Below are 25,964 nucleotides of genomic sequence, written 5' to 3'. Positions count from 1 at the left end.
TATAGAAGGCGTAATAAGCTGTGTTTTTTCTGTGGAGATGCCTCTCATATTATATCTGTCTGCCCTAAACGAGAGAAACGTTTTGCACACACATATGCCGAGGGTGGTGTACAACCTAAGTTTCTTTTGGCAATTACTCTGATCTGCTCCTTATCCACATTTTCCGCCAAGGCTTTTGTGGATTCAGGAGCGGCTTTGAATCTGATGGATTTGGATTTTGCTAAACGTTGTGGTTTTCCCATGATACCTCTGTGGACGCCTATTCCTTTGAGGGGTATTGATACTGCTCCTTTGACGGAGAATAAACCTCAGTTTTGGACCCAGGTGATAATGCGGGTCACCCCAGACCACCAAGAAAATTGTAGATTTTTGGTACTGCATAATTTGCATGATTCTATTGTTCTGGGTTTTCCCTGGTTGCAAATCCATAATCCAGTTTTGGATTGGAAATCTGTGTCTGTGGTGAGTTGGGGCTGTCGGTGTGCTCTTGGTGACACTCCTGTTTTCTCCACCTCTCCCCAGTCTCATGATGTTCCTGACTATTTGGCTGATTTTTATGATGTATTTAGTGAGAGTAAGTCTGCGTCCCTGCCTCCTCATAGGAGTTATGACTGTGCAATTGAGTTGAGGCCTGGGTGTAAATTTCCCAAGGGTCGGCTTTTCAACTTATCTGTACCTGAACACGAGGCTATGCGATCTTATATTAAGGAGTCGTTGGAGAAGGGTCATTTTAGACCATCCTCTTCACCCTTAGGTGCTGGGGTTTTTTTCGTAGCTAAGAAAGATGGTTCATTAAGGCCTTGTATTGACTATCGTTCCCTTAACAAGATTACGGTTAAATATCAGTATCCGTTACCCCTGATTTCTTATTTATTCTCCAGAGTTAAAGGTGCCTGCTGGTTTACTAAGCTTGACCTCAGGGGGGCGTATAATTTTATTCGCATCAAGCATGGGGATGAATGGAAGACGGCGTTTAATACTCTGGAGGGACATTTTGAGTACCTGGTGATGCCTTTTGGGCTCACTAATGCCCCTTCTGTCTTCCAATCCTTCATGAATGATATTTTCCATGACTTTGTGGATAAGTTTTTGATCATCTATTTGGATGATATGCTGATCTTTTCCAGTGATTTGGATTCTCATGTGGAACATGTTCGGACTGTGTTCCGGATTTTGAGGGAGAATTCCCTGTATGTTAAGGGATCGAAATGCCTTTTTGGTGTACAGAGGATTTCATTTTTGGGATTTATTTTGTCTCCGTCAACTACTGAAATGGACCCGGCCAAGGTAAAGGCATTTATGATTGGGTTCAACCCACTTCTTTGCAGGCTCTCCAGAAGTTTTTGGGTTTTGCTAATTTTTATCGTAAATTTATAGCTAATTTTTCTGGTATTGCCAAACCACTGACCGATCTGACCAAGAAGGGCGCTGATGTGCTGAATTGGTCTCCAGAGGCTGTTTTGGCATTTCAGGAGCTGAAGCGGAGGTTCACTTCTGCTCCGGTTTTACGGCAACCTGATGTCTCACTTCCATTTCAGGTAGAGGTAGATGCTTCGGAGATTGGTGCAGGAGCTGTTTTGTCACAATAAGATCCGGTGACTTCTAAAATGAATCCCTGTGCCTTCTTTTCCCGAAAGTTCTCCCCATCTGAATGCAACTATGATGTGGGGAATCGGGAATTGTTGGCCATGAAGTGGGAATTCGGGGAGTGGAGACATTGGTTGTAGGGAGCTAGAAATCAAGTTGTGGTCCTCACTGACCACAAGAATTTGATTTACCTGGAGTCGGCCAAACGCTTGAATCCTAGACAGGCTAGGTGGGCCTTGTTTTTCACGCATTTTGATTTTGTGGTCTCCTTTCTTCCGGGCACTAAGAATGTTAAGGCAGACGCCCTTTCTAGGAGTTTCTTTGCTGATTCTCCTATTGTGACTAAACCTACTACCATCCTAGATGAGGGGGTAGTTCTTTCTGCCATCTCGCCCGATTTGAGATGTGCCCTGGAAGAATTTCAGAAGGACAAACCTGAGCGTAGTCCTATGGGAAAATTGTATGTTCCTGACCAATGGAGGAAGAGAGTGATGTCTGAAGTTCATTGCTCCGCGTTGGCTGGTCTTCCAGGTATTTTTGGAACCAGACATTTGGTGAGTCGGTCTTTTCTCATGATGTCAGGAATTTTGTGCAGTCTTGTGGGACTTGTTCCCGGTCTAAACCCTGTTCTCGTTCTAGTGGGTTGTTGATGCCCTTGCCGATGCCCAAGAGGCCATGGACCCATATCTCAATGGATTTTATTTCTGGTCTTCCTGTCTCTCAGAGAATGACTGTTATCTGGGTAATTTGTGTTAGATTTTGTAAGATTGTCCATCTTGTACCACTCCCAAAGCTGCCATCTTCCTCAGAGTTGGTGCCCTTGTTTTTACAACAGATGTTCGGTTGCATGGGATTCTTGAGAACATTGTGTCGGACAGAGGAGTCCAGTTTGTCTCCAGATTTTGGAAAGCTTTTTATTCCAAGCTGGGAATTCAGTTATCCTTCTCCTCTGCGTTTCACCCACAGACCAATGGGCAGACTGAGAGAACAAACCAGACTTTGGAGTCCTATTTGAGATGTTTTATATCTGCTGATCAGGATGATTGAGTCTCATTTTTGCCCTTGGCCGAATTCGCCCTGAATAATAGAGCTAGTTCTGCCACATTGATGTCGCCCTTTTTCTGTAACTTTGGGTTTCATCCTTGATTTTCTTCAGGGCAAGTGGAATCTTCAGCCTGCCCAGGTGTTGACACTGTGGTAGAGAGAATGCAGCAGATTTGGGACCAAGTGGTGGATAAGTTGTCCCTCTCTCAAGAAAAGGCCTAGCGGTTTTCCAACCGGCATAGAACCATTGGTCCCCGGTTTAAAGTGGGTGATATGGTTTGGTTGCCGTCAAAAAATATCTCTATGAAGGTTGCGTCTCCAAAGTTCAAGCCAAGATTTATTGGACCTTATAGGATTTTGGAGATTCTTAACCCGGTTTCTTTTCGATTGGCTCTTCCAGTTACGTTTAAGATCCATAACGTGTTTCTTAAGTCTCTGTTGAAGAGGTTTGTTGAGCCAGTGGTTCCTATGGCGGCAGCTCCTGACCCTGTGTTGGTTAAAGGTAATGTGGAATATGAGGTAGAGAAAATACTGGAGTCTCGTCTGGCTAGACGGAGACTCCAGTATTTAGTCAAGTGGAAGGGTTATGGCCAGGAGGACAATTCTTGGGTCTCTGCTTCTGACATTCATGCCGATAGATTGGTTCGTGCTTTTCATTGGGCCCATCCTGATCGGCCTGGTGGCATGGATGAGGGTTCGGTGACCCCTCCTCAGGGGGGGTACTGTTGTGAACTCATTTTCTGGTTTACCTCTGGCTTCTGGTGAGGGTGGTGGAGCTGGCTGTGTTGACAGAGGAGTCGTGAGTTCTCTATCCGGGCTCCCTCTAGTGGTGACAGTAGGTAATAAAGCTGATCTAAATTGCAGAGACCTGCCACCTGAGGAGGAGGACTGTGAGTGGACATCAGGAGTCTCTGGATTTAAGACAGCCGACTCCCTAATTTTGTGCTGATGATTTTTCCTGCTCTGAGGTTCTGGTTTCCAGTTCTGTTCCTGCCTTTTCAAGCTAAGTGTGCTCTGCTATTTTTTCACATGAGATTTGGTCTGGTTTACTCAGTTTTGGTGGTCAGCCAGCCCCTGCTGGGGCTTTGCTGAAATTCCATTCTTATGTCTCTGTTTATGCCAGTTTGCTTTTTGTCCCTGATCAGATTGGTTTCTTTTTGCTCTGTCTTCAGAATATACCAGAGTGCTGATATAGGGAATTGAAGTCTAGAGACTTCAGGGTTTTTGTTATCAGAAAGTGTTGGACATTTTTTGGCAGGACTTTGTGCATGATTGCAGACAGCATCTTTCCTTTCCTGTCCTTTCAAGTTAGTGTGGGCCCCATCGTTTTCTCAGCCTATTTTTCTATCTGTGTTTGTTCTCCGGCTGTGACGAGGCATCTAGGATCATCGTACGTACGCTCCACGGCTACTGCTAGTTGTGTGGATAGGTTCAGGGGTATGCAATCCGCTTAGTTACCAACCTCTCTGGTTTTCTGTGGCTTAGCTTGTTTTTGTTTTTCCTCCTCGGTGACTCATTCATAACAGTGCCCCCTGAATTCCTCGCTAGGGAGGAGGACCCACCAGTGCGGACGGAGGAACCCAGACAGCCCGGTGTTGTTGATACAAAAATGGGGTGTCTGCGGCTCGTCATGGTGGGGGTATGCTTTTCCTGTGGGAAGCCTGGCCATTTTATGAGAGCCTGCCCAGTTCATGCCAAGTCTCCAGACGAACCTATGCAAGTAGGAGGAGCTAGTTTGTATTCGGAGCTGCCTGCGGTTTGGGGAGTGGTGTCTGCATGTTTGTACTGTGGGTAGACAGGTCATGGCCTGAAGCTTGCCCATTGCGCGCCAAATTATCTGTGCCATCTGCGGAGCCGCATTCCCCTGGTTGCTTGGAGGGAGGTGACCAGGGAGTATACATTTCCTCCATTTTGCCCTCCCAAGGTACCATGTCAGCAGAGGTCTTGGCTGGCGGGGTACCGGAGGTGATACCAGTGCTTGTGGACAGTGGAGCAGGAGTCAGTCTGGTGGATGCTCGCTTTGTCCAGACTCATGGTCTGAGGTGTAGGACGCTGGCCCAACCTATTAGCGTCCAGGCCATAAACTTGGTTTCACAGAGCCAGGGGAGCTTGACCCACGTCGTAGAGAATATCCATCTACGTATAGGACATCATGAGGAGTCCTTGTCGTGCTACGTCTTGGAGGGAATGCCAGTACCTATTATTTTAGACCTCCCTTGGCTGAAAAGACACAACCCGGTAATAGATTGGCGGGTGAGGGAAGTGGTCAGCTGGGGGCAGTCGTGTGAGGGCTGCTGCCTAGGAACTAATGTCTCTGCCGTCTCTCCTCAACGGACCCCTTCCTCTCCGTTGAGAGCAGCAGATGTGCTGCAGGAGAGTAGGGGCAAGTCTCAACCCTCACAATTGGCCAACCCTGGGAGGCGCAGGCCTAGTGGTGGAAGGGGTTGGAGGGTGGTGTACCCCTTGGTGAAGTGCGGGGGTGTGAGTGTGGTGACATGGGGGACGCCTCTGTTATCAATCCCAGAAAGATTTCTCCAAATGGTGACAAACGAACGAGTGGCAATAAACGTTCAGGTCTGGACCTGTGTGTGAACGAGCATGTATGGGTGGCCACCAAAAAACATCCAGTGGAAGTGTGTTGTGGAGTGTTACCAGTTCATACCAAACATACACATACACCACTCGTTCCCCAGCTCAGCGATTCAGAGATGTGTGGTGCCTCCAGAACATATGCTGCCAATTCCAGCAGGCTCGTTTTTCATCAACCTGACGTGCAGGTAGTTGCTGGGGTGAACTCTGGGTCTGGGAGTCTCTGCTGTGGGTGGTTCCCTGATGAGGAGTGGTCTTGAGGGTCCAGAGGCCCCTCATTAAGGGGAGGGTACTGTCATGATCCATGCTGGATCAGGGCTGATAAAAAGCACAGGTAACCTTTTTTTTTCTTAAGCTGTGCTTAAGTTTGGTTTTTGCTCCCGGTGACCATTAGGATTATTGCACTGTGGTGTCTTTTGTTCTAAATTTGCCCCTGGTGGTGGTGGTGAACGTCATTGCACTCTGGTTTCTTTAGTTAGTGCACATGATTATAATGCAGGTGTGAGTGCTCTGGCTCTGCTATAAAAGAGTCACAGGTGTTGCAATCAGTGTTGGTGATAGTGTTCATTTCAGCCATCCTTGGTGGAGGAAGGAGCTGGAGAGCGTTCCTTGCAGCACTGTCTTAGTGCTGGTGTGGATGGAGTCAGAGGGGATTTCCTTGTAGCTCTGACAGAGCTTGGTGGCAGCTATTCAGGAGGAGAGCTGGATTCTGGTGGTGGACTCTGTTGCCAGGAGCAAGTGCAACAGAGTAAAGCTAAGTGGTGTTTTCCTGTTGGTGTTTTTCCTTAGTGTGTATTAGTACAGCGGTGGGGCCAGTGCCTGCGCCACCCAGCTCCCTAGCAAGGGATAGGTGTAGGGTGTGCTAGGGCGACAGGTTCCTGATCAGCGCCCGGTGCGGAACCGGCATAGGGAACATTAGGAGCGTTAGGGACACTGACTCAGGGGAGTGCAGGATGTCTCCACGCCCCCTTTCCCTATCGCAGGGCCCACCGTTGTAACTGTTTCCCCTTTCCCCGTGTCTTGTTGTTGTAGTACTGGCCAGCTGGCCGTGTCACACAGGACAGTATCACGTGCCGTGTCTTGTAGTTTCGGTTACCGGCTGCGGGTCGCGTCACACAGGGCGGGTCATCGTGACACCCCCCTTCCCCATTAACCCTAACTTAGTTGTGTTAAGACTGGTATTCTATAGTTTTATAAAGCTAAGTCTATGATAATGAAGATATTGTGTATTTTTCCATTTATTCTCTCATATATGTCCCCCTGTGAGGGGACCCTCGTGCTTTGATATCAATGTCTGTCATGTTAAAAGATATTCATGTTTTCAATAAAATCGTTGAAACTAAAAGCGCAATGTGTCTCTTGGTCACTATGTAGTCTTTCTATTAGTTCTGAGCTATCAGTACCCTTGTGACAATTTGTAAATAAGTTTAAAATACACATGTGGTCAAAATTGTTGGTACCCTTCGTTTAATGACAGGAAAACCCACAATGGTCACCAAAATAACTTGAATCTGACAAAAGTAATAATATATAAAACATTTATGAAAATGAACAAATGAAAGTCAGACATTGCTTTTCAACCATGCTTCCACAGTATTTAAAATAAATAAATAAATAAAACTCATGAAATAGGCCTGGACAGAAATGATGGTACCCTTACCTTAATATTTTAACATAGTAACATAGTAACATAATTATTAAGGTTGAAGGAAGACTTTAAGTCCATCTAGTTCAACCCATATCATATCCTAACTTGCCCTAACATGTTGATCCAGAGGAAGGCAAAAAAACCCATGTGGCAATCAGTAAGCTTCACATTGGGGAATAAAATTCCTTCCCGACTCCACATACGGTAATCAGACTAGCTCCCTGGATCAACGCAATATTAAGGAAACTAGTGTATATACCCTGTAATGTTATACTTTTCAAGAAAGGCATCCAGTCCCTTCTTAAATTTTACTAGGAAATCACTCATTACAACATCATATGGCAGAGAGTTCCATAGTCTCACTGCTCTTACAGTAAAGAATCCGCGTCTGTAATTATGATTAAACCTTCTTTCCTCCAGACGTAGAGGATGCCCCCTTGTCCCCGTCATAGGTCTTAGAGTAAAAAGATCATTAGAAAGGTCTTTGTAATGTCCCCGCATATATTTACACATTGTAATAAGATCACCCCGAAGCCTTCGATTTTCCAAACTAAATAACCCCAAGTGTAATAACCTTATCTTGGTATTGCAGACCCCCCAGTTCCCTAATAATTTTGTTGCACAAACTTTTGAAGCAATCACTGCAATCAAATGATTCCTGTAACTGTCGTTGAGACTTCTGCACCTCTCGACAGGTGTTTTGGCCCACTCCTCAAGAGCAAACTGTCCAGTTGTCCTGAGTTTAAAGGTTGTCTTTTCCAGACGGCATGTTTCACCTCTTTCCAAATATGCTCAATAGGACTTAGCTCAGAGCTCATAGAAGACCACTTAAAAATAGTCCAATGTTTTCCTCATAGCCATTCTTGGGTGTTTTTAGCTGTGTGTTTTGGGTCATTATCCCGTTGCAAGACCCATAACCTGCAACTGAGGCCAAGCTTTCTGACACTGGGCAGCACATTTCTCTCTAGAAACTCTTGATAGTCTTGTACCCTGCACAGATTCTAGACACCCTGTGCCAGATGCAGCAAAGCAGCCCAAAAGCATAACAGAGCCTCCTCAATGTTTCACAGTAGGGACAGTGTTCTTTTCTTGATATGCTTCATTTTTCTGTCTGGGAACATTGAGCTGATGTGCCTTGCCAAAAAGTTTTGTCTCATCTGTCCATAGGACATTCTCCCAGAAGCTTTGTGGTTTGTCAACATGTAGTTTCCAGTCTGGATTTATTATAATTTTCTTTTAATAATGGTGTCCTCCTTGGTCGTCTCCAATGAAGTCCACTTTGGCTCTTACAACAACGGATGGTGTGATCTGATACTGATGTTCCTTGATCTTGAAGTTCACCTTTAATCTGTTTAGAATATTTCTGGGCTCTTTTGTTACTATTCGTATTATTCGTCTCTTTGATTTATCATCAATTTTCCTCCTGCGGCCACGTCCAGGGAGGTTGGCTACAGTCCCATGGAGCTTACATTTCTGAATAATATGTGCAACTGTATTCACAGGAACATCAAGCTGCTTGAAGATGGTCTTATAACTTTTACCTTTAACATGTTTGTCTATAATTTTCTTTCTAATCTGCTGAGCCAACTCTTTCCTTTGCTTCCTCTGTTTCATGTTGAGTGTGATACACACCATGTCACCAAAGAGCACAGTGAGTATTTGAAGCCCTCTATACAGGCCCACTCACTGATTCCAAGATTTTAGACACCTGTGATGCTACTTAGTGGACACACCTTGATTTATCATGTCCCTTTTGTCACATTATTTTCAGGGGTACCATCATTTCTGTCCAGGCCTATTTGATGAGTTTTATTTTTTTTAAAAATCTGTGGAAACATGTTTGAAAAGCAATGTCTGACATTCATTTGTTTATTTTCATAGATTTTTGATTTAGCATTACTTTTGTCAGATTCTAGTTATTTCTGTGACCATTGTAGGTTTTTCTGTCATTAAGCGAGGGGTACCAACAACTTTGACGACGTGTGCACCCTACATTGATTCTTTTTGAACAGGTAAGGTGTAATTTCTGAGAATAATAACACCAACTCACAGCTATCTGCTTTTCTTACTAATATGATTTAACTCTGGGTGGGTTCCAATGAATGGATGGATATTTACACATGCAATTGATAAAAATAGTTTACATTGACTTAAGGGGGTTTTACACATAGCGATATCACTAGCAATGTCACTAAAGCGTCACCGATTTTGTGGCACAGCAGCGACATTGCTAGCGATATTGTTATGTGTGATACTTACCTCGGACCAGCTCCCCCGCTGTCTGTCGCTGATCGCACGAGATCATGCAGCTTCATTTCTCGTCGGGCGCTTCCTGCTGGGCTTCCTGCTGGCGCCGACGAGCGGCGCGTGGACGCGGGCGGGAGGACGTCAGGATCGTCGCGTCTGAAAGGTAAGTAACGACTGCTGCTGCGTCGCTACGTCACTGTGAGATCTGCCTGTGTGGCAGCTCACTAGCGACCATTTAGCGATGCACCAGCGATCCTGACTGGGTCGTATCGTGGTCGGGATTGCTGGTGCATCGCTAAATGTAAAGGGGCCTTTACGTTGTTTTTGGACAGTGTGTTATCTAGCCTTCTGACAGCATTCTATTGATTCTACCCAGCCTGTTGGGTAAACTAATTACCTCAATGTTTATGGACTAATTTAAGGAATTTGAGTCATTTTCCTACTCATACCCTTTTGTTTGCATTGCAATTGCACTGCTCTTACCCTCATTTTGCTTCCTTTTACAGCCCGCTAGCCCTTACTACGAACATTTTACAGCCATTTTACAGCACTAAATTTAGAGTCCCTATTGACTTGTATTGGGTTTGGATTCCGGGTCAAATTCGGACCCGAACCAATTTTTAACTTTATATTAGTCGAACCTGCCGTACCTGAACATCCACGGGTCCGCTCATCATTAAATGTCACCTTTATACATACCACACACTTATTTTTTTTATTATTTCATAGCTACACTTTCAAATGTTATCAAAACCCAATTTTTTTATTTTAATAAACTCTACAAAATGACCATAAAATAACATTTCCTTTTTTTGAGGGGGGAGGAGGGGATTTTGCTATATGTATGACTATCCCTTAGCTCTAATCTCCCAAGACCTGGTTATAGTGATCGTATACTAACAGCTATGTAAATAACTGATATTTTGCATTGTTTCTCATTGTTACAGGTCGATATGTCAGACAAGTGTGTGTATATGGGGAAGGAGATTTGCCGTGGCTGTATAACTCCACAAGAGTTTTTGCCAATAAATTTGAGCTGTCTAGTTATCCCCCTACTATGGAATGCCTGGAGCTGAGGATACGACGCAAAACATTATCTCAGAGCGAAACAACACTGCAACCCAGCTGGTTCTTTTAACTACTATAAAAAACATTACATATTGGTTTAGATGGGAAAGTAAATGTAAAATATTAGCAAAATGTGTACAAATATAAATATTTAATATTTTTATTATTATGTTGTTGGTCTTGTCTGTTTAATCTTAGCAATCTATTTTGGGTTGTATTCATACACTCAATTTTGCCTTGATCTTTTTTTAACAATTGCCAATACACCTTTTTATTGACCTGAGAAATAAGAGAATAGCGCCCTCGGATGGGTGAAAATGTAGCTGGTTTCAGTCATATACTCTATTTGACATTTTGCTGCATTGGCCATGATCAGTGTTACCTGATGAATGATTGTTTTGGTTGAAATAATTTATTTTCTTCAAATAAAGTCTAATGTCTATGAGCACCTTTATGGCAGCACTTTACAGAGTAAGCATTTAGCATCTTCTGGAAATGGCTTAGCACAGTGAGCTAGGCTGTTTTAGCAACTTTGGAGGTATGCTAACAGTGAGGCTCACTTTGCTACACTGTTTCCGTAATTCTCATTAATTTCTGTTGGGGTATTCAAACAACATATCACAGCTGTCCTTAACCGTTTTTGCACCTTACATGGTTGGAACATAAAGACAGCTATTACCATCATGGCCATCAAGGCAGCAAAAGGTCTAAGCCTTCAAATCCCTGTGAGATTAAACTGGGACCCCATCTGTCCCTGAGTCCCCATGTACTTGAATAAGCTGCAAAGGCCACTGGTGGACACAGACAGAAAAGGGCCACTGTGCAAGAACTTGTGCTATTTGCAGTGCAAGATCTCCTAAAAATGCAAAATTGCACATGCTTTGGAGGTATACATGGACTCTCTCACCACTTGGGCCCCAGTGCGGCCGCACGCGTTGCACCAATGATCTGTCCACCTCTGGCACAGGCAATATGGATGTACGCCTCTACTTTAGCTATCTTTTCCTAGTGCAGCCTCTTTGACCACTCTGTTGCCTTCTAGGATGATCAGCTGTTACTGGACATTTGCCTTAATCCTCCTTGTTTGCTACTCACGTAAATGTATCATCTATTTTTCATTTTGAAGTGATGAGAGCCTTTGGGTATATTCATATGCAAAAGATGCAAATTTCTGTATCTGTCCCATTCATCTACAATAAATAGGCTTTGAAGAAATCTATGCACTTGCTGCAGGAACAAATCCATTCAGATGCACGGAATGGTCACTCAAGAACATATCTTTCAATGATAAAGAATTATATGGATAAAATTCCAGAGGCACTTCCATTTGAAGGTTTAATCCCAGTGTGTGGTCCAATCTGGTCTCCAACTGAATAACCAAACTGGTGGGGTACATTTTGCTATTCCAAAAGGTTTGGTTTATTCACAAAGGTTACAAGTAAAAATAAACAAAAAAACCCTATATGTCCATTAAAAGGGATTGCTAAAAATGACAAGCGTCATAAAAAGTGGGAACATATAGCGTGGGTACACAACATGTTTCTGCTCACAAAGAGCCTTGATCCGGTGTATAGCGCTATATGACTGATTGGAGAATTTTTATATATGTGCCTCCATTTAATGTAGATATGCGGCAAGTAAGTATAATAATGGAGGCAGGGGAATTAAATTTAAAACCACTCCAATGGAGCAATAAAAAAATGCTGGAGTGGCGCTTTATTTATGTTGCAGACCGTGAACAATACGTGTTGAAAATGCACCTCAGTAGCATGTTCTGTGTCTTGAACATAAAAATTCTTATCTGCAAGAGCTTGTTGGATTACTCAGATATAGAAAAAGTGAGTATTCTTCAATCCATTAATTGGTTTCAGACAGTTGTGGAAAAATGCTGGAAAGTAAGAATGCTTTAAAATAGAAGTGTTAATAGTTTATTTTTAGCAATAAACAAATTGCAAAGTGAATGATCAAATGAGAAAACTAAATCAAATCAATCTTTGGTGTGAAACCCTTTGCCTTCAAAGCAGCAATTCTTCTAAAAAGACCTGTATGCAGTTTTTGAAAGAACTTGACAGGGAGATTGTTCCAAATATCTTGGAGATCTAACCACAGATCTTTTGTGGATATAGGCTTGTCAATCCTTCTGCCTCTTCATGTTGTATTACACAGACTCGATGATATTGAGATCCGGACTCTGTGGGGGCCATATCATCTCTTCCAGGACTCCTTGTACTTCTATAGAGTGAAGATTGTTCTTAAAGAAGCACTCCCATGAATCTTTTTTTTTTTCATTAAATGTGTGTATATGTGTATAGGGAATCTTGTGAGTATATTAATATACTCACCTACTGTTGCTATCCCCAGGATTCAGCACCATTCTGCTCTTTTTGTCAATGATGTCACCGCTCTGCAGTCTATCCAGATCACTCTATGTTCTATGTTTCAGCGGGAAGTCTCTTTTACAATGTAAGTCTTGATGTTCCATAGGTTTACATAGGAAAAGCCATTTCAGCAGCGTGACCCAGAAAATCTGCAGAGCGGCGACGTCACTGAGAAGTGGAGCAACGCAGTGCTGGATCCTGGTGAAAGCTGCATTAGGTGAGTATACACACTACAATACATAAACATATACAAAAATATTAATGGGAGTGCTTCTGGCTATATGTTGGCATCATTGTTCTCCAGCAGAGTAAATTTGAAACCTATCAGACACCTCTATTTTTGAAATCATTCTTTGTAGAGTTTTTTCCACACCTGCCTAAAACTTTTGCTCAGTACTTTAGCTTTAACGTGATTTTCAATAGCCAAGTGAGTGTCCTTTGGTCTATTTTTTGCCTGCATGTATCCTTTTGCATAAGGTTATGTTTCTCGTATTTCATTTAATATATTATGACAAAATACACAATATTAGATATGCATCTACTGATTAGAGTAGTTGGATGTTGGTGGCTATTACAGCATTAAAACAGATTTTTTCATTACTTATTGTTCATACTTCAAAAATGTTCTCAATTATTAGAACTAAATTCTAAAATATTAGCATTTTGTTTTCCATCATCCTAGAAATATGGATATTGGGCAATGCAAATACACAATATTTAATAGGATATGAATTATTTTTTCTTAATTCGAAAAATGTTTTCTTGAATGCCTCTTGACAGATATAACAGCATATTGAGGCAAAAGGTTAACCCTTCAGTCAGCAGCCTCCAAACTCCTGTCCCTTACTTCATCCTTTGGAGTTACTCAGTGGTCCTCCTCAGCCACCCACACAGACGGACATACATTAGACCTGGTCTTCACCCACCTCTGCTCTCTTTCTAACTTCACAACCTCCCCTCTTCCCCTATCTGACCACCATCTACTCACTTTCTCATCCCTGTCCTCATCTCCTGGCACCCATGTCCAGCAACATGCGCATCCCCGCAGAAACCTTGCACACCTAGACACCCACGTGCTCTCTGACTCTATTTTACCACTGGCAACCATATCCTCATTCTAAGACACAGGTAGTGCCACTGCTTTCTACAATGCCACTCTCGCATCAGCTCACGGTCGCCCCTCTCGTTCATGGCAGAATGCGATGTACCAACAGACAACCCTGGCACAATAACACCACTAAAAAGCTCCGGCAAGTGTCCAGGGCTGCAGAGCGGCGTTGGAAGAAAACAAATTTGCAAGATGACTTCATTGCATTCAAACAGGCAACACTCGCTTTCAAATCTGCCCTCGCCTCTGCCAAACAGGCCTACTTCACAACCCTCGTATCTTCCCTATCCTACAATCCCAAACAGTTATTCAAAACTTTCAACTCCTTCCTCCATCCACCACTGCCCCCTCCAACCTCCCTCATCTCTGCTGAGGACTTTACCACGCACTTCAAAAATAAGATCGACCAAACAAGGCAAGTCTTCATTATTCATCCATCACAACCCCTTTGTATACCAGACCAATGCCCAAACCCCATAACCTCCCTCGCCAACATCACTGAAGGGGAGCTTAATCGCCTCTTTTCCAAATCGCACCTCACAACCTGTGCACTTGACCCCATCCCATCCCACCTCCTCCCCAACCTCACGACCACACTTATCCCATCCCTAACCCACCTCTTCAACCTATCACTAATGTCCGATACCTTCCCTTCCGCTTTTAAACATGCCACAATCACGCCTATCCTTAAATAGCCAACCCTCGACCCAACCACTATGTCCAGCTATCGTCCAATATCACTGCTCCCATTCACTTCCAAACTCCTGGAGCTGCATGTCCATGCTGAACTTTCCGCCCATCTAACTTGCTCTTTGACAATCTACAATCTGGTTTCCACCCCCATCACTCTACTGAGACAGCCCTGACCAAAATTACTAATGACTTACTTACAGCCAAAGAAAACGGACAATATTCTATACTCCTGCTTCTAGACCTGCCCACTGCAATCAACACAGTTGACCACTGCCTCCTACTACAGATCCTCTCCTCCTTTGGCATCAAAGACCTAGCCCTATACTGGATCTCTCCTCATACCTTTCAAACTGCACATTCAGCGTCTCCCACTCCCACTCTACCTCCTCATCCCACCCTCTCTCTGTTGGAGTCCCCCAAGGCTCTGTTCTAGGACCCCTACTCTTCTCAATTTATACCCTTGGCCTGGGTCAACTCATAAAGTCCCACGGATTCCAGTACCACCTTTATGCTGACGACACTCAGATCTACCTCTCTGGCCCAGAAGTCACCTCTCTGCTGTCCAGAATCCTGGAGTGTCTATCAGCCATATCCTCGCTTCCTCAAGCTCAATGTGGACAAATCTGAACTCATCATCTTTCCTCCATCTCACAGATCTTCCTTACCTGACCTATCTATCACAATTAATGACATCACGCTTTCCCCAGTACCGGAAGTCCGCTGCCTCGGAGTAACCCTGGACTCTGCCCTGTCCTTCAAACCACACATCCAAGCTCTTTATACCTCCTGTCGCCTCCAGCTCAAAAATATTTCCAGAATCCGTCCTTTCCTCAACCCTCAATCTACTAAAATGCTTGTGCACGCCCTCATCATCTCCCGCCTCGACTACTGCAACATCCTTTTCTGTGGTCTCCCTGCTAACACCCTTGCACCTCTCCAGTCCATCCTTAACTCTGCCACCCGACTAATTCATCTCTTTCCTCGCTACTCCTCCGCTTCTCCCCTCTGCAAATCTCTTCACTGGCTTCCATTCCCTCAGCGCATCCAGTTCAAATTACTAATACTGACCTACAAGGCCATCTATAACCTGTCTCCCCCATATGTTTCTGAACTAATCTCCCAATACCTTCCCTCACGTAATCTCCGGTCATCCCAAGTCCTCCTTCTCGCCACACTTATTTGCTCCTCACCCAACCGCCTCCAAGACTTCTCCCGAATAGCCCCATCCTCTGGAATTCTTTGCCCCAACATGTCCGACTATCAACCACATTCAGATCCTTCAGACGGAACCTGAAAACCCACCTCTTCAAGAAAGCCTACAGCCTGCAATGACCCCACTACCTCCTCACCACTACCGGAGATATCGCCTCAACCAACACCGGAACTGCTGCAATCCACCAATCTACTGTCTCCTTCCCCACCATCCTGTAGCATGTAAGCTGGAAAGGGCAGGGTCCTCTCCCCCCTGTATCAGTCTGTCATTGTAAGTTTGTTTACAGTAAGTGATATCTGTAATTTGTATGTAATCCCTTCTTATGTACAGCACCATGGAATCAATGTTGCTATATAAATAAATAATAATAATAACCTTAATGACCAGCTTGAAGGTGACAATACACTGTACATAGGTAAATATTTTGCTTTTTCATTGCCTTGTCATGAACAGTACAGTAACCTGTTTGGGATCACGCATCAATGTAAATATAGAGTCAGGGTTTGGAAGATCACGCATGTACTACAAAAATAATAATAATAAAGTATCATCAGTTAGTCTGCTTGTGGATGGTTTCCAGGTAGGAACTGTTTTTATTCTTCAACAAAATAAAATAATAGGCAAAATAGGTAAAAAGAATAAGTGTAATAATTTTTGTAAAAACAATGATCCACATTAACTAAGCAGTTTACTCCAGTTTTTAGCCAAAATTTTTCCACCCTATCCAAAAAGGCCATATTTGTTTCGGTGTCTCTGAACAGTAGAATAATGTACTGTACCACAACTCCAAGTCTGCTTAATTTTTCTGAAGCTCTTTTGCAGTTCAGTGGTGATTCTGATTTGCCTCTCTAAGCAATCCTATAAGCAGCTCTCACTGAAATTTTTTTTGGTCTTCCAGACCTTATCTTGACCTCTAGTGTTCATGTCAACTTCTTAATTACAATTTGGACTGATGAAAGGGCAACTTAAAAATGCTTTGATATCTTTTTATAGCCTTCTCCTGCTTTGAGGGCCTCCTTCATTTTCATTTTCAAAATGCTAGGCAGCTGCTTAGAAGAACCAATGGCTATTGTTTTTTTGGCACAAGGTTAGAGAAGGCTGGGGCTTTATAAAGCTGTGAAATTTAGATCACCTGCCCTTTCCTAATGATGATAGTGAAAAAGCCATAACTCAAACAGGGTAATTAAGGTCTGAATCCATGGTCAAAGTTATCTGAACACACAAATCTCCAAGGGCGCACAAACTTTTGCATTCAGCCAATTTTTCTTTTTGCAATTTTTACAATGCAAAAAATGACATTTTTTTTTGCCTAAAACACAAAGGTATTGTGTCATCTTTAACTGTAGCCCTTTTAGAGATCATTTCATCTTCAACTTGCTTAATTGTTCACAATATCAGTATTTTAACCAGGTTGTGCCTAAACTTTTACATACAACTGTATGAGGAGATGTTTTGACACTACCATTTTGGCAGATGAAAAAAAAAAAAAAGTTGGATTTCCATGGGGGATAAGTCACTACTTGATCCTGTCAGTCATGTCCCATGATTTAGGAATCATACAGACAGTATTGTTTTAGTACTGTGTTGTTGCTATACTGCCTTGCAGTAGGGTTTTCCCCTTTTAGAAGTTGCACTCCCTCTTTCCATGTGACTTCCTTCTTCCTTATTGGGGATGTCAGCCATGTTAAGAAGCACGTGTGTTTGCATCTCTGGTTCATAATAAGTTCTCTTTACCTACTCTAATTGTACAGAACTTCAAGAATTCAGTTAGAAAATAAGTTTTCTTCTGGAATCTTCATATGCGCCTCTACAGTAAAGTCAAACTAGCTGATGAAATCACTCCGTGAGTAATGGTACATAGAGAGCCGCAGAAACAGTCTCTCAAGTGCTCCACACACGCAATCTAGTTATGGAGTCAGAATGCTGCCAACTTTTTCTCTTCTCTCAACTGAAAACACATGCATGTTTAACTAAATATAATTTGCAAATTGTTTCTCCAGAAAGGAAGAGGACTTGAACTCTAATGACTAAATAGGAAGTTGAACTGAATAGCTGTCATGTCAGTCAAATGAGCATGCAGCCAACAGCTATCTAAAGTTCATGGTCACCTTTATAGTATTTATTATATATTAACCCACTAAATTCCTAAATGATAAAATTAAAATATGTGATCTTTTCTGCTGATAGAGGTGAATCGGGGATACATTTAATTTTAATATCATTATTTTAATGTATCTTGTCACATCTGCCACTAAAGTGCACAAGTCAGCATGAAGTGTGACTGTCTCCGAGCTGCAAAATGTGGAAGTGAGTGGGATAAATAGATTGAAAAATTCAGAAATTCCTTATAGATGACTGTTTTAAGGTTACAGGACCACTATATTGCACAATCACATTTGCTGTAATTTCGTTACCAGTGATTGCTTGTTTAGCTTTCTGCCAGAAACTAGGCAACTATGACTGGGTGGCATTTGTCCAGCGTGCACATGCCAGTTATTATATTGTCTTAGTATTAGCAGGTATCCAGCAGTAGCATGCCTCTATGGTTGCTAGGTTTTACAGGAATTTAAACAAGGAGTGTTAGATAGGGTTCTGATGAAGGTCCCATGTTGACAAATCCCAACTCAACTGATTAATAGAGATGAGTGGATCGATCGGCAGAGGATCGAGTTTGATTTGAATCTCCTTAAATCCATGGCTCCACGAAAAGTGGAACAATCTACAATTCAATTAGCGAGGATGAGCAAAAAAAATATATGTACGCCGAGCACCATTTCACACACTGCTGAAGACTCATTCACTGGGTTAATGACATTAGGTGCGGCAGCACCCGGCAGCAATTACTTTACACTGTCTAGCCCAACTAAACAGGGAAATATATCACAGCAACTATAACTGTCACACTTAGCGATGTACCAGCGATCCCGACCAGCGATATGACGCGGTCAGGATAGCTGGTACATCGCTAAGTGGTCACTAGTGAGCTGCCACACAGGCAGATCTCACCAGCGACATCGCTGGGGACGGGGGTCGCTACTTACCTGTCACACTAGGGGATCCTGCGTCCTCCCGCCCGGCTCCACGCTCGTCGCTCGTCTCTCCACAGGAAGCCCAGCAGAAAGCTGACGACGAATCTCTCTCAGGCAAAACTAACAGGTCAAGGAAATTCTTATCCTCTCTTGCTGACAACTTTATCTTCCAAAAGGTAAGGGAGAAAACAAGGGGAACTGCTACCTTGGATCTAATCCTTATAAACAGGGAGGAAATGGTTGAGGAGGTAAAAGTGGCTGGGACCCTAGGAGGTAGCGACCATGCTATTTTAGAATTTTGGATAACTAGAGGCGGAAGACCTGTGAAGACTCAGACGTCAAGCTTAGATTTCAGAAAGGCAGATTTTAAAGGATTCAGAAAGAGAATTGGGGGGATCCAATGGCTGGATATCCTTAAAGACAAAAATGTCCAGGAAGGATGGGAAATCTTGAAAATTGAAATTCTCAAAGCACAGTTGTTAACAATTCCGAAAAGAGGGAAGAATAGGAAGCATTTAAGGAAACCAGGATGGATGAACACAGAACTTAAGCACATGCTAAAAAGGAAGAAAAAAATGTTTATAAAATGGAAAGAGGGAGGCATATCTAAAGAAGAATATAATGCTGTCTGCAGAACCTGCAGGGCACAAATCAGATTAGCAAAAGCTGAAAATGAATTGAGGCTTGCAAGAGATGTCAAAAGCAATATTAAAGGATTTTGGGGATATGTCAAAAGTAAAAGAAAAGTCAAAGATGCTATAGGATTTTTACAGGATGAAAATGATGAAATGGTAAGACATGATGTTGAGAAGGCTGAACTTTTAAATTCCTATTTTGCATATGTTTTCTCTCAGAAAGGAAATGTAACATCAACTGTTATTCACTGTCCTATTAAGGGAATAGAAGAATCCAGGATATCTATAAACAGAAAGATAGTGAGGAAACACTTAGCTAACCTAAATGAATTCAAGTCTCCAGGTCCAGATGAATTACACCCCAGAGTACTGAAGGAGATAGCAGAAGAAATTTTTGAACCCCTCTCCATAATCTTTGAAAATTCTTGGAGAACAGGAGAAGTGCCAGAAGACTGGAGAAGAGCAAATGTTGTTCCTATCTTCAAAAAGGGGAAAAAGGTGGACCCAGGCAACTATAGGCCGGTGAGTCTGACTTCTATACCAGGAAAGATCTTTGAACAAATTATTAAACAACATGTATGTCAATACCTGGATAAGAATGAAGTGATTAAACAGAGTCAGCATGGGTTTGTAACTAATAAGTCATGTCAGACTAACTTAATTTCCTTCTATGATGGTATCACTGATTGGGTGGATCAAGGAAATGCTGTAGATATAGTATATCTTGACTTCAGCAAAGCATTTGACAAAGTCTCTCATACAATCCTTATTGAAAAAATGACTAAGTATGGAATGGACAAGGCAACTGTTAGGTGGATTCATAACTGGCTTAGTGATCGGACCCAAAGAGTGGTCGTAAATGGCTGCACATCCAGTTGGAAGAATGTCTCAAGTGGGGTACCACAGGGCTCTGTCCTGGGCCCTGTATTGTTCAACATCTTTATCAACGATTTAGATGAAGGAATTGAGGGTAAACTGATTAAATTTGCTGATGACACAAAGCTAGGAGGGATAGCTAATACTAGAGAAGAGAGAGAGGATTCAAAAAGATTTAAATAAACTGGAGAAGTGGGCAGCAACTAACAGAATGGTTTTTAACAGGGAGAAATGCAAAGTACTACATCTGGGCAATAAAAATGAAAAAAGCATATATAGAATGGGAGGAATAGGGCTAAGTGACAGCACATGTGAAAAAGACTTGGGTATACTAATAGATCACAGACTGAATATGAGTCAACAGTGTGATGCAGCAGCAAAAAAGGCAAATGCAATTCTATGATGTATTAACAGAAGCATACAGTCTAGATCATGTGAAGTCATTATCCCCCTCTACTCCTCTTTGGTCAGACCTCATCTGGAATATTGTGTCCAGTTTTGGGCACCACATTTTAAAAAAGACATCAACAAACTGGAGCAAGTTCAGAAAAGAGCGACCAGAATGGTGACCGGTCTGCAAACCCTGTCTTATGAGGAAAGGTTGCAGGATTTGGGAATGTTTAGTTTGCAAAAGAGAAGACTGAGAGGAGACTTAATAGCTGTCTACAAATATCTAAAGGGCTGTCACATTGTAGAAGGATCAACTTTATTCTCATTTGCACAAGGAAAGACTAGAAGCAATGGGATGAAACTGAATGGGAGGAGACACAGATTAGATATTAGAAAAAACTTTTTGACAGTTAGAGTGATCAATGAGTGGAACAGGCTGCCACGAGAAGTGGTGAGTTCTCCTTCAATGGAAGTCTTCAAACAGAGGCTGGACAGACATCTGACTGGGATGATTTAGCGAATCCTGCTTTGAGCAGGGGGTTGGACCAGATGGCCCAGGAGGTCCCTTCCAACTCTACGATTCTATGATTCTATGATTCTACGAGAAACAGTCCTGGACGTTCTCGCGCGATCAGCGATTACCAGCGGGGGAGCAGGTTGTAGGTAAGTATCACACACAGCGATATCGCTAGTAATATCGCTATAACGTCACAAGTTATAGCGATATTGCTAGCAATATCGCTTAGTGTGACAGTATCTTAAAATATAGGGCCAACCAAGGAACACCATTTTATGTTTGTACTGTGTAGAGATAAGAGCTGATAGAAAAACATAGGAATGGAAAAAGATCTAATGTGATTGTGGTGTACTACTTTAGTGCTGATGGACCAGATTGAAAATGAGAGAGAATTTCAGTCTATGAATGGGAACCCGAGATTCAACTTATTCGTAGGGGCATGCTGTCACTCAGTGTGATTGAATTGACTGATCTGTGACTTACTGCAGTAGAAGTACATTAATAGCTGAATTTGTTTTTCAATGTTCACACAATACAAGCAAGGTGGTTCTGTAATAAACCCCTCATTGCTAATTGTGCAACTAGAACCAAATTTTGAATTCAAAACGTGTGTGTCGCTGAAAGTGTGATTCCTGTATTTTGAGAAATGTAAGTGATATTTTCAAAGAGAAATCATGATAATCCTAAAAGTGCTTACCTACCAAAGTGTGCACATTGGTTAAAATATTTTTTTAGTGCACTCCATTGCTCTAATAGTCTATTGTTAGATACGTACAGACGCCACCTGAATACAGGGGTCAGTACAGATATTGCTTTTGGGACATTATTATATCTGGGTTTTCAGATATATTTAATTTTAAAATCATAACCTTAATGTATTTTGTCACATCTGCCACTAGAGTGCACAAGTTAACATAAAGTGGGACTGTCTCCGAGCTGTACAATGAGGAAGTGAGTGGGATAAATAGATCAAAAACTTCAGATATACTGTATATTATAGATTCTTGTATCTAGGTGACTGAGACCACTATCTTGCACAACATTTGTTGTAATTTTGTAACCAATGGTTCCTTGATTAGCTTTATGCCAGAAACCAGTCAACTATTAGTGAGTGGCATTTGTCCAGCTTCCACATGAGCAGTTATTATATTGTCTCAGTAGTAGCAGGCATCCAGTAGTAAAATGCCTCTATCGTTGCTAGATTTTACAGGAACTTAGGGTACTGTTACACTTAACGATGCACCAGCGATCCCGACCACGATACAACCTGGTCAGGATCGCTGGTGCATCGCTAAGTGGTCGCTAGTGAGCTGCCAAACAGGCAGATCTCACCAGTGACATAGCAGCGGTCGGCGGTCGCTACTTACCTGTCAGATGCAGCGATGAATACGTCCTCCCGCCCGCGTCCACGCGTCACTCGTCGGCGCCGCAGGAAGTGGCCGACAAGAAACGGCCCAGGACGTTCTCGCGCGATCAATGATAACCATTGGGGGAGCCGGTCGGAGGTAAGTATCACACATAGCGATATCGCTAGCAATATCGCTGCTACGTCACAAAACCAGTGACGTTATAGTGATATTGCTAGCGATATCGCTATGTGTAACGGGCTCTTTAGTTGAGATTCTTCTGATAAAGTTCAAGATTCCATGATCTTTTTTTTTATTTGAATTTGCTGTCTTCGCTGAATTTTCCCCAAAAGTTTGATTCTCGTTGAATAAATTTTCATAAATCGCTTAATTATAATGCTTCCAATTGCCTGGAAAATATGTATAGCGCACTTTGAGTTCTACTTGGAGTAAATTGAATATGTTTTTAGCCCTGTGATGAAACCACAGTCTTTTAATCCTTCCACCCCAAAGCCTGTTTTACTTTCCTGACCAGACCAACTTTTTCAATTCTGACCACTGTCACTTTACGAGGTAATAACTCTGAAACGCTTTAACAAATCCCAATGATTCTGAGAAAGTTTTCTCCTGACATATTATACTCCATGACAGTGGTAAAACTTCTTTGATATGACTTACTTTTATTTGTGAAAAAATTGGAAATGTGGTGAAAATTTAGAAAATTTTGCAATTTTCAAACTTCTAATTTGCCCCTAAATCAAAGAGTCAGGTCACACAAAATAGTTAATAAATAACATTTCTCACATGTCTACTTTACATCAGCACAATTTTTGAAGCATAATGTTTTGGTTAGGAAGTTATAAGGGTTAAAAGTTGAGCAACAGTTTCTCATTTTCACAACAAAATATACAAAACTTTTTTTTAGGGACCACCTCATATTTGAAGTGACTTTGAAAAGCCTATATGATAGAAAGTACCTAAAAGTGACTCCATTCTAAAACTGCACCCCTCAAGGTGCTCAAAACAACATTCAAGAAGTTTATTAACCCTTCAGGTGCTTCAAAGGAATTAATGGAATATTAAAGGAAAAAATAAACATTTAACTTTTTTCACAAAAATGTTCCTTTAGACCCATTTTTTTTACTTTCACAAAGGTAACAGAAAAAATGTACTGCAAAATTTGCTGTGCAACTTCTCCTGAGCACGCTGATACCCCATATGTGGGGTAAAACCACTGTTGATTTTTTGAATGTAAACTTTGTTGCCATAATTAGTGGACGCCATGTGGTATTTGGAGAGCCCCTGATGTGCCTAAACAATGGAAATCTCCAACAAGTGACACCATGTTGGAAACTGGACATCTCAGCATCTTGAACCCCCAGGTGCTTCACAGATGTTTACAACGTTGAACATTGAAAAAAAAAATCAAATTTTTCCCACAAAAATGTTTTTTTAACCATGAATTTTGCATTTTCATAAGAGTAACAAGAGAAATTTCATCATACAATTTGTTGTGCAATTTCTTCAACATTATCCAATATGTGGAGTAAAACTGGCGTTTGGGTGCATGGCAGGGCTTGGAAGGGAAAGAGCTCCATTCGACTTTCTGAATGCCCAATTTGCTGAAATAATTAGAGGACTCCATGTCTCATTTTGAGAGCCCCTGATGTGCCAAAAACAGTGGAAACCCCCCATAAGTGAAACCATTTTGGAAACTAAACCCATCAGGGAACTTACCTAGATGTTTGCTAAAACACCTTGAACCACCAGATACTTCATAGAAGCTTATAATGTTGAGCTTTAAAAATAAAAAAAATAATATTTTCTCATAAAAATGTTTTTTAGCCCTAAATTTTGAATTTTTACAAGGGAAACAGATCAAAATGGACACCAAAATTTGTTGTGCAATTTCTCCTGATTATGACAATACCTCGCATGATGTCAAAAACTACTGAGTAACAGTGCAAACATCAGAAGGGAAGCAGTGCCATATTGAAGTTCTGATTTAGCTGGACTGGTATGAGAGTCCCATGTCACATTGGTAGAGCCACTGAGGTGCCTGTCCAGTAGAACCCCCCCATAAGTAACCACATTTAACAAACAACACCTCTCAATGAATTCATCTAGGGCATAAGTGATCATATTGACACCACAGGTGTGTCACAGGATTTTATTCTATTGGGCAGTGGAGAAAAAATAACTACATTTTTACCACCAAGATTTTGTGTTAGCCTCAGATTTTACATTTTCATACTGTAAAATGGGTAAAAATGGCCCCAAAATTTGTCCCACACTTTCTGCTGAATGTAGAAATACCACATATGTGGCTGTATAGTATTGCTTAGCCACACGGTGAGAGTCGGAGGAACGGAGCGCTATTTGCCTCCTGAAGAGCAGATTTCCTAAAATAGTTTGTGAACTCCATATAGAGTCCCTTAATGTTAGAAAAACAGAATCCTCCCTCAAGTGACACCATTTTGGAAATTATACACCTTTGGGAATCTACAGGAGTATTGACAATTTTGACTCCATGGGTGTTTTCCTGAAACAAGCAGTAGTGGTTGTTGCTGAGTCAGTCAGGGGACTCCGTCCAATTACATGGTGTGCTGGTGGCATGGATAACCCTTAAGGTTGATTCCTCCATCCCTTCCCACCAACCATGGACAACAGAGGGGGGATCGTTATACTCTTCATCTCCTGACTGTTGCTCGTCTATCACCTCTTCATCCTTGTCCACCTCCATTTGTTCCTTGGCTCTTGCACCTGCACTAACAGTTTGTCTGGTACCATGAGCCCCCTGGATCGCTGTAAACCACCCTCCCATGGCACTTGACTGCAACAACAGTCCGGAACTTAGAGATATTGTTATCCCTTATGCATCCTCCTCTGTTTCCACCTCTTCCTCTGGGACCATCACCTCATCACACAGACTATTCAAAGTGTGATCCAGCATGTAGATAACCAGAATAATGATGCTGATGACAGCATTGTTAGCAATAACCATCTTATTAGCCATTTAGAAACTGTGCAGAAGTATGCAGAGGTCCTTCATCTGTGCCCACTCTGCAAACATGATTTGCACCATGTCGGTACTGCATTGGCCAAGGCTATGCAAAAAGACATACTGCACCAGGGCTTATCGCTGCTGCCACTGTCGCTGCAACATGTGCAGAGTGGAATTTCACTTTGTCGGAAGATAGAGAATCAAATGGTTAACCAGTAGGCCGAAAGACCTCTGTACCAATGAACGTCAATGATCTGTGGGATGCGATCATCAGCAGTCAGCATGCAGCGGCCAGACTTTCTGTAGCAGCGCATCCATGCCGGGGGGATACTGGTAGAGAAATTGCTGTACCACCAGGTTGAGGACGTGAGCCATGCAAGTCACATGATTTAGGTTGCCCTGGCAAAAGGCCGACAGTAGGTTTGCACCGTTATCGCTCACGGACTTCTCTGGCTGGAGGTTCAGTGGAGACAGCCATTGCTCTAACGCAGCCTGAATAGCTGTCCATGACTCTTGAGCTGTGCAACTGCGATCAACAAGGCACATTTATTTAAACACTGCTTGATTGCAGTGAGTCCTGGCTGCGCAGCAA

At 42.4% G+C, this 25,964-nt stretch overlaps 1 protein-coding gene across 2 annotated transcripts in view; it reads left to right on the top strand.

The window, feature by feature from the left end:
• Positions 1–15,949, top strand: part of LOC141082815 (N-acetyllactosaminide beta-1,6-N-acetylglucosaminyl-transferase-like) — an 82,478-nt gene extending 66,529 nt beyond the window's left edge. The window contains exons 3-4 of one of the 2 annotated variants that reach the window (XM_073566784.1): positions 8,806–8,880; positions 10,063–10,170. In XM_073566784.1, the coding sequence (XP_073422885.1) occupies positions 8,806–8,876 (71 nt within the window). In that variant the 3' untranslated portion in view covers positions 8,877–8,880; positions 10,063–10,170. Of the gene's footprint in view, positions 1–8,805; positions 8,881–10,062 lie in introns of both variants that reach the window. The other variant, XM_073566774.1, reaches the window with a different exon arrangement.
• The last annotated feature ends 10,015 nt before the right edge of the window (positions 15,950–25,964 follow it).

The sequence above is a fragment of the Dendrobates tinctorius genome, unplaced genomic scaffold, assembly GCF_039654945.1.
Source record: "Dendrobates tinctorius isolate UK_male_01 unplaced genomic scaffold, ASM3965494v1 ptg000004l, whole genome shotgun sequence".
In the NCBI taxonomy this organism is placed as follows: Eukaryota; Metazoa; Chordata; class Amphibia; order Anura; family Dendrobatidae; genus Dendrobates; species Dendrobates tinctorius.
The sequence above is the reverse complement of the archived record's forward strand: the minus strand, read 5'-3'. Positions and strand labels throughout refer to the sequence as shown.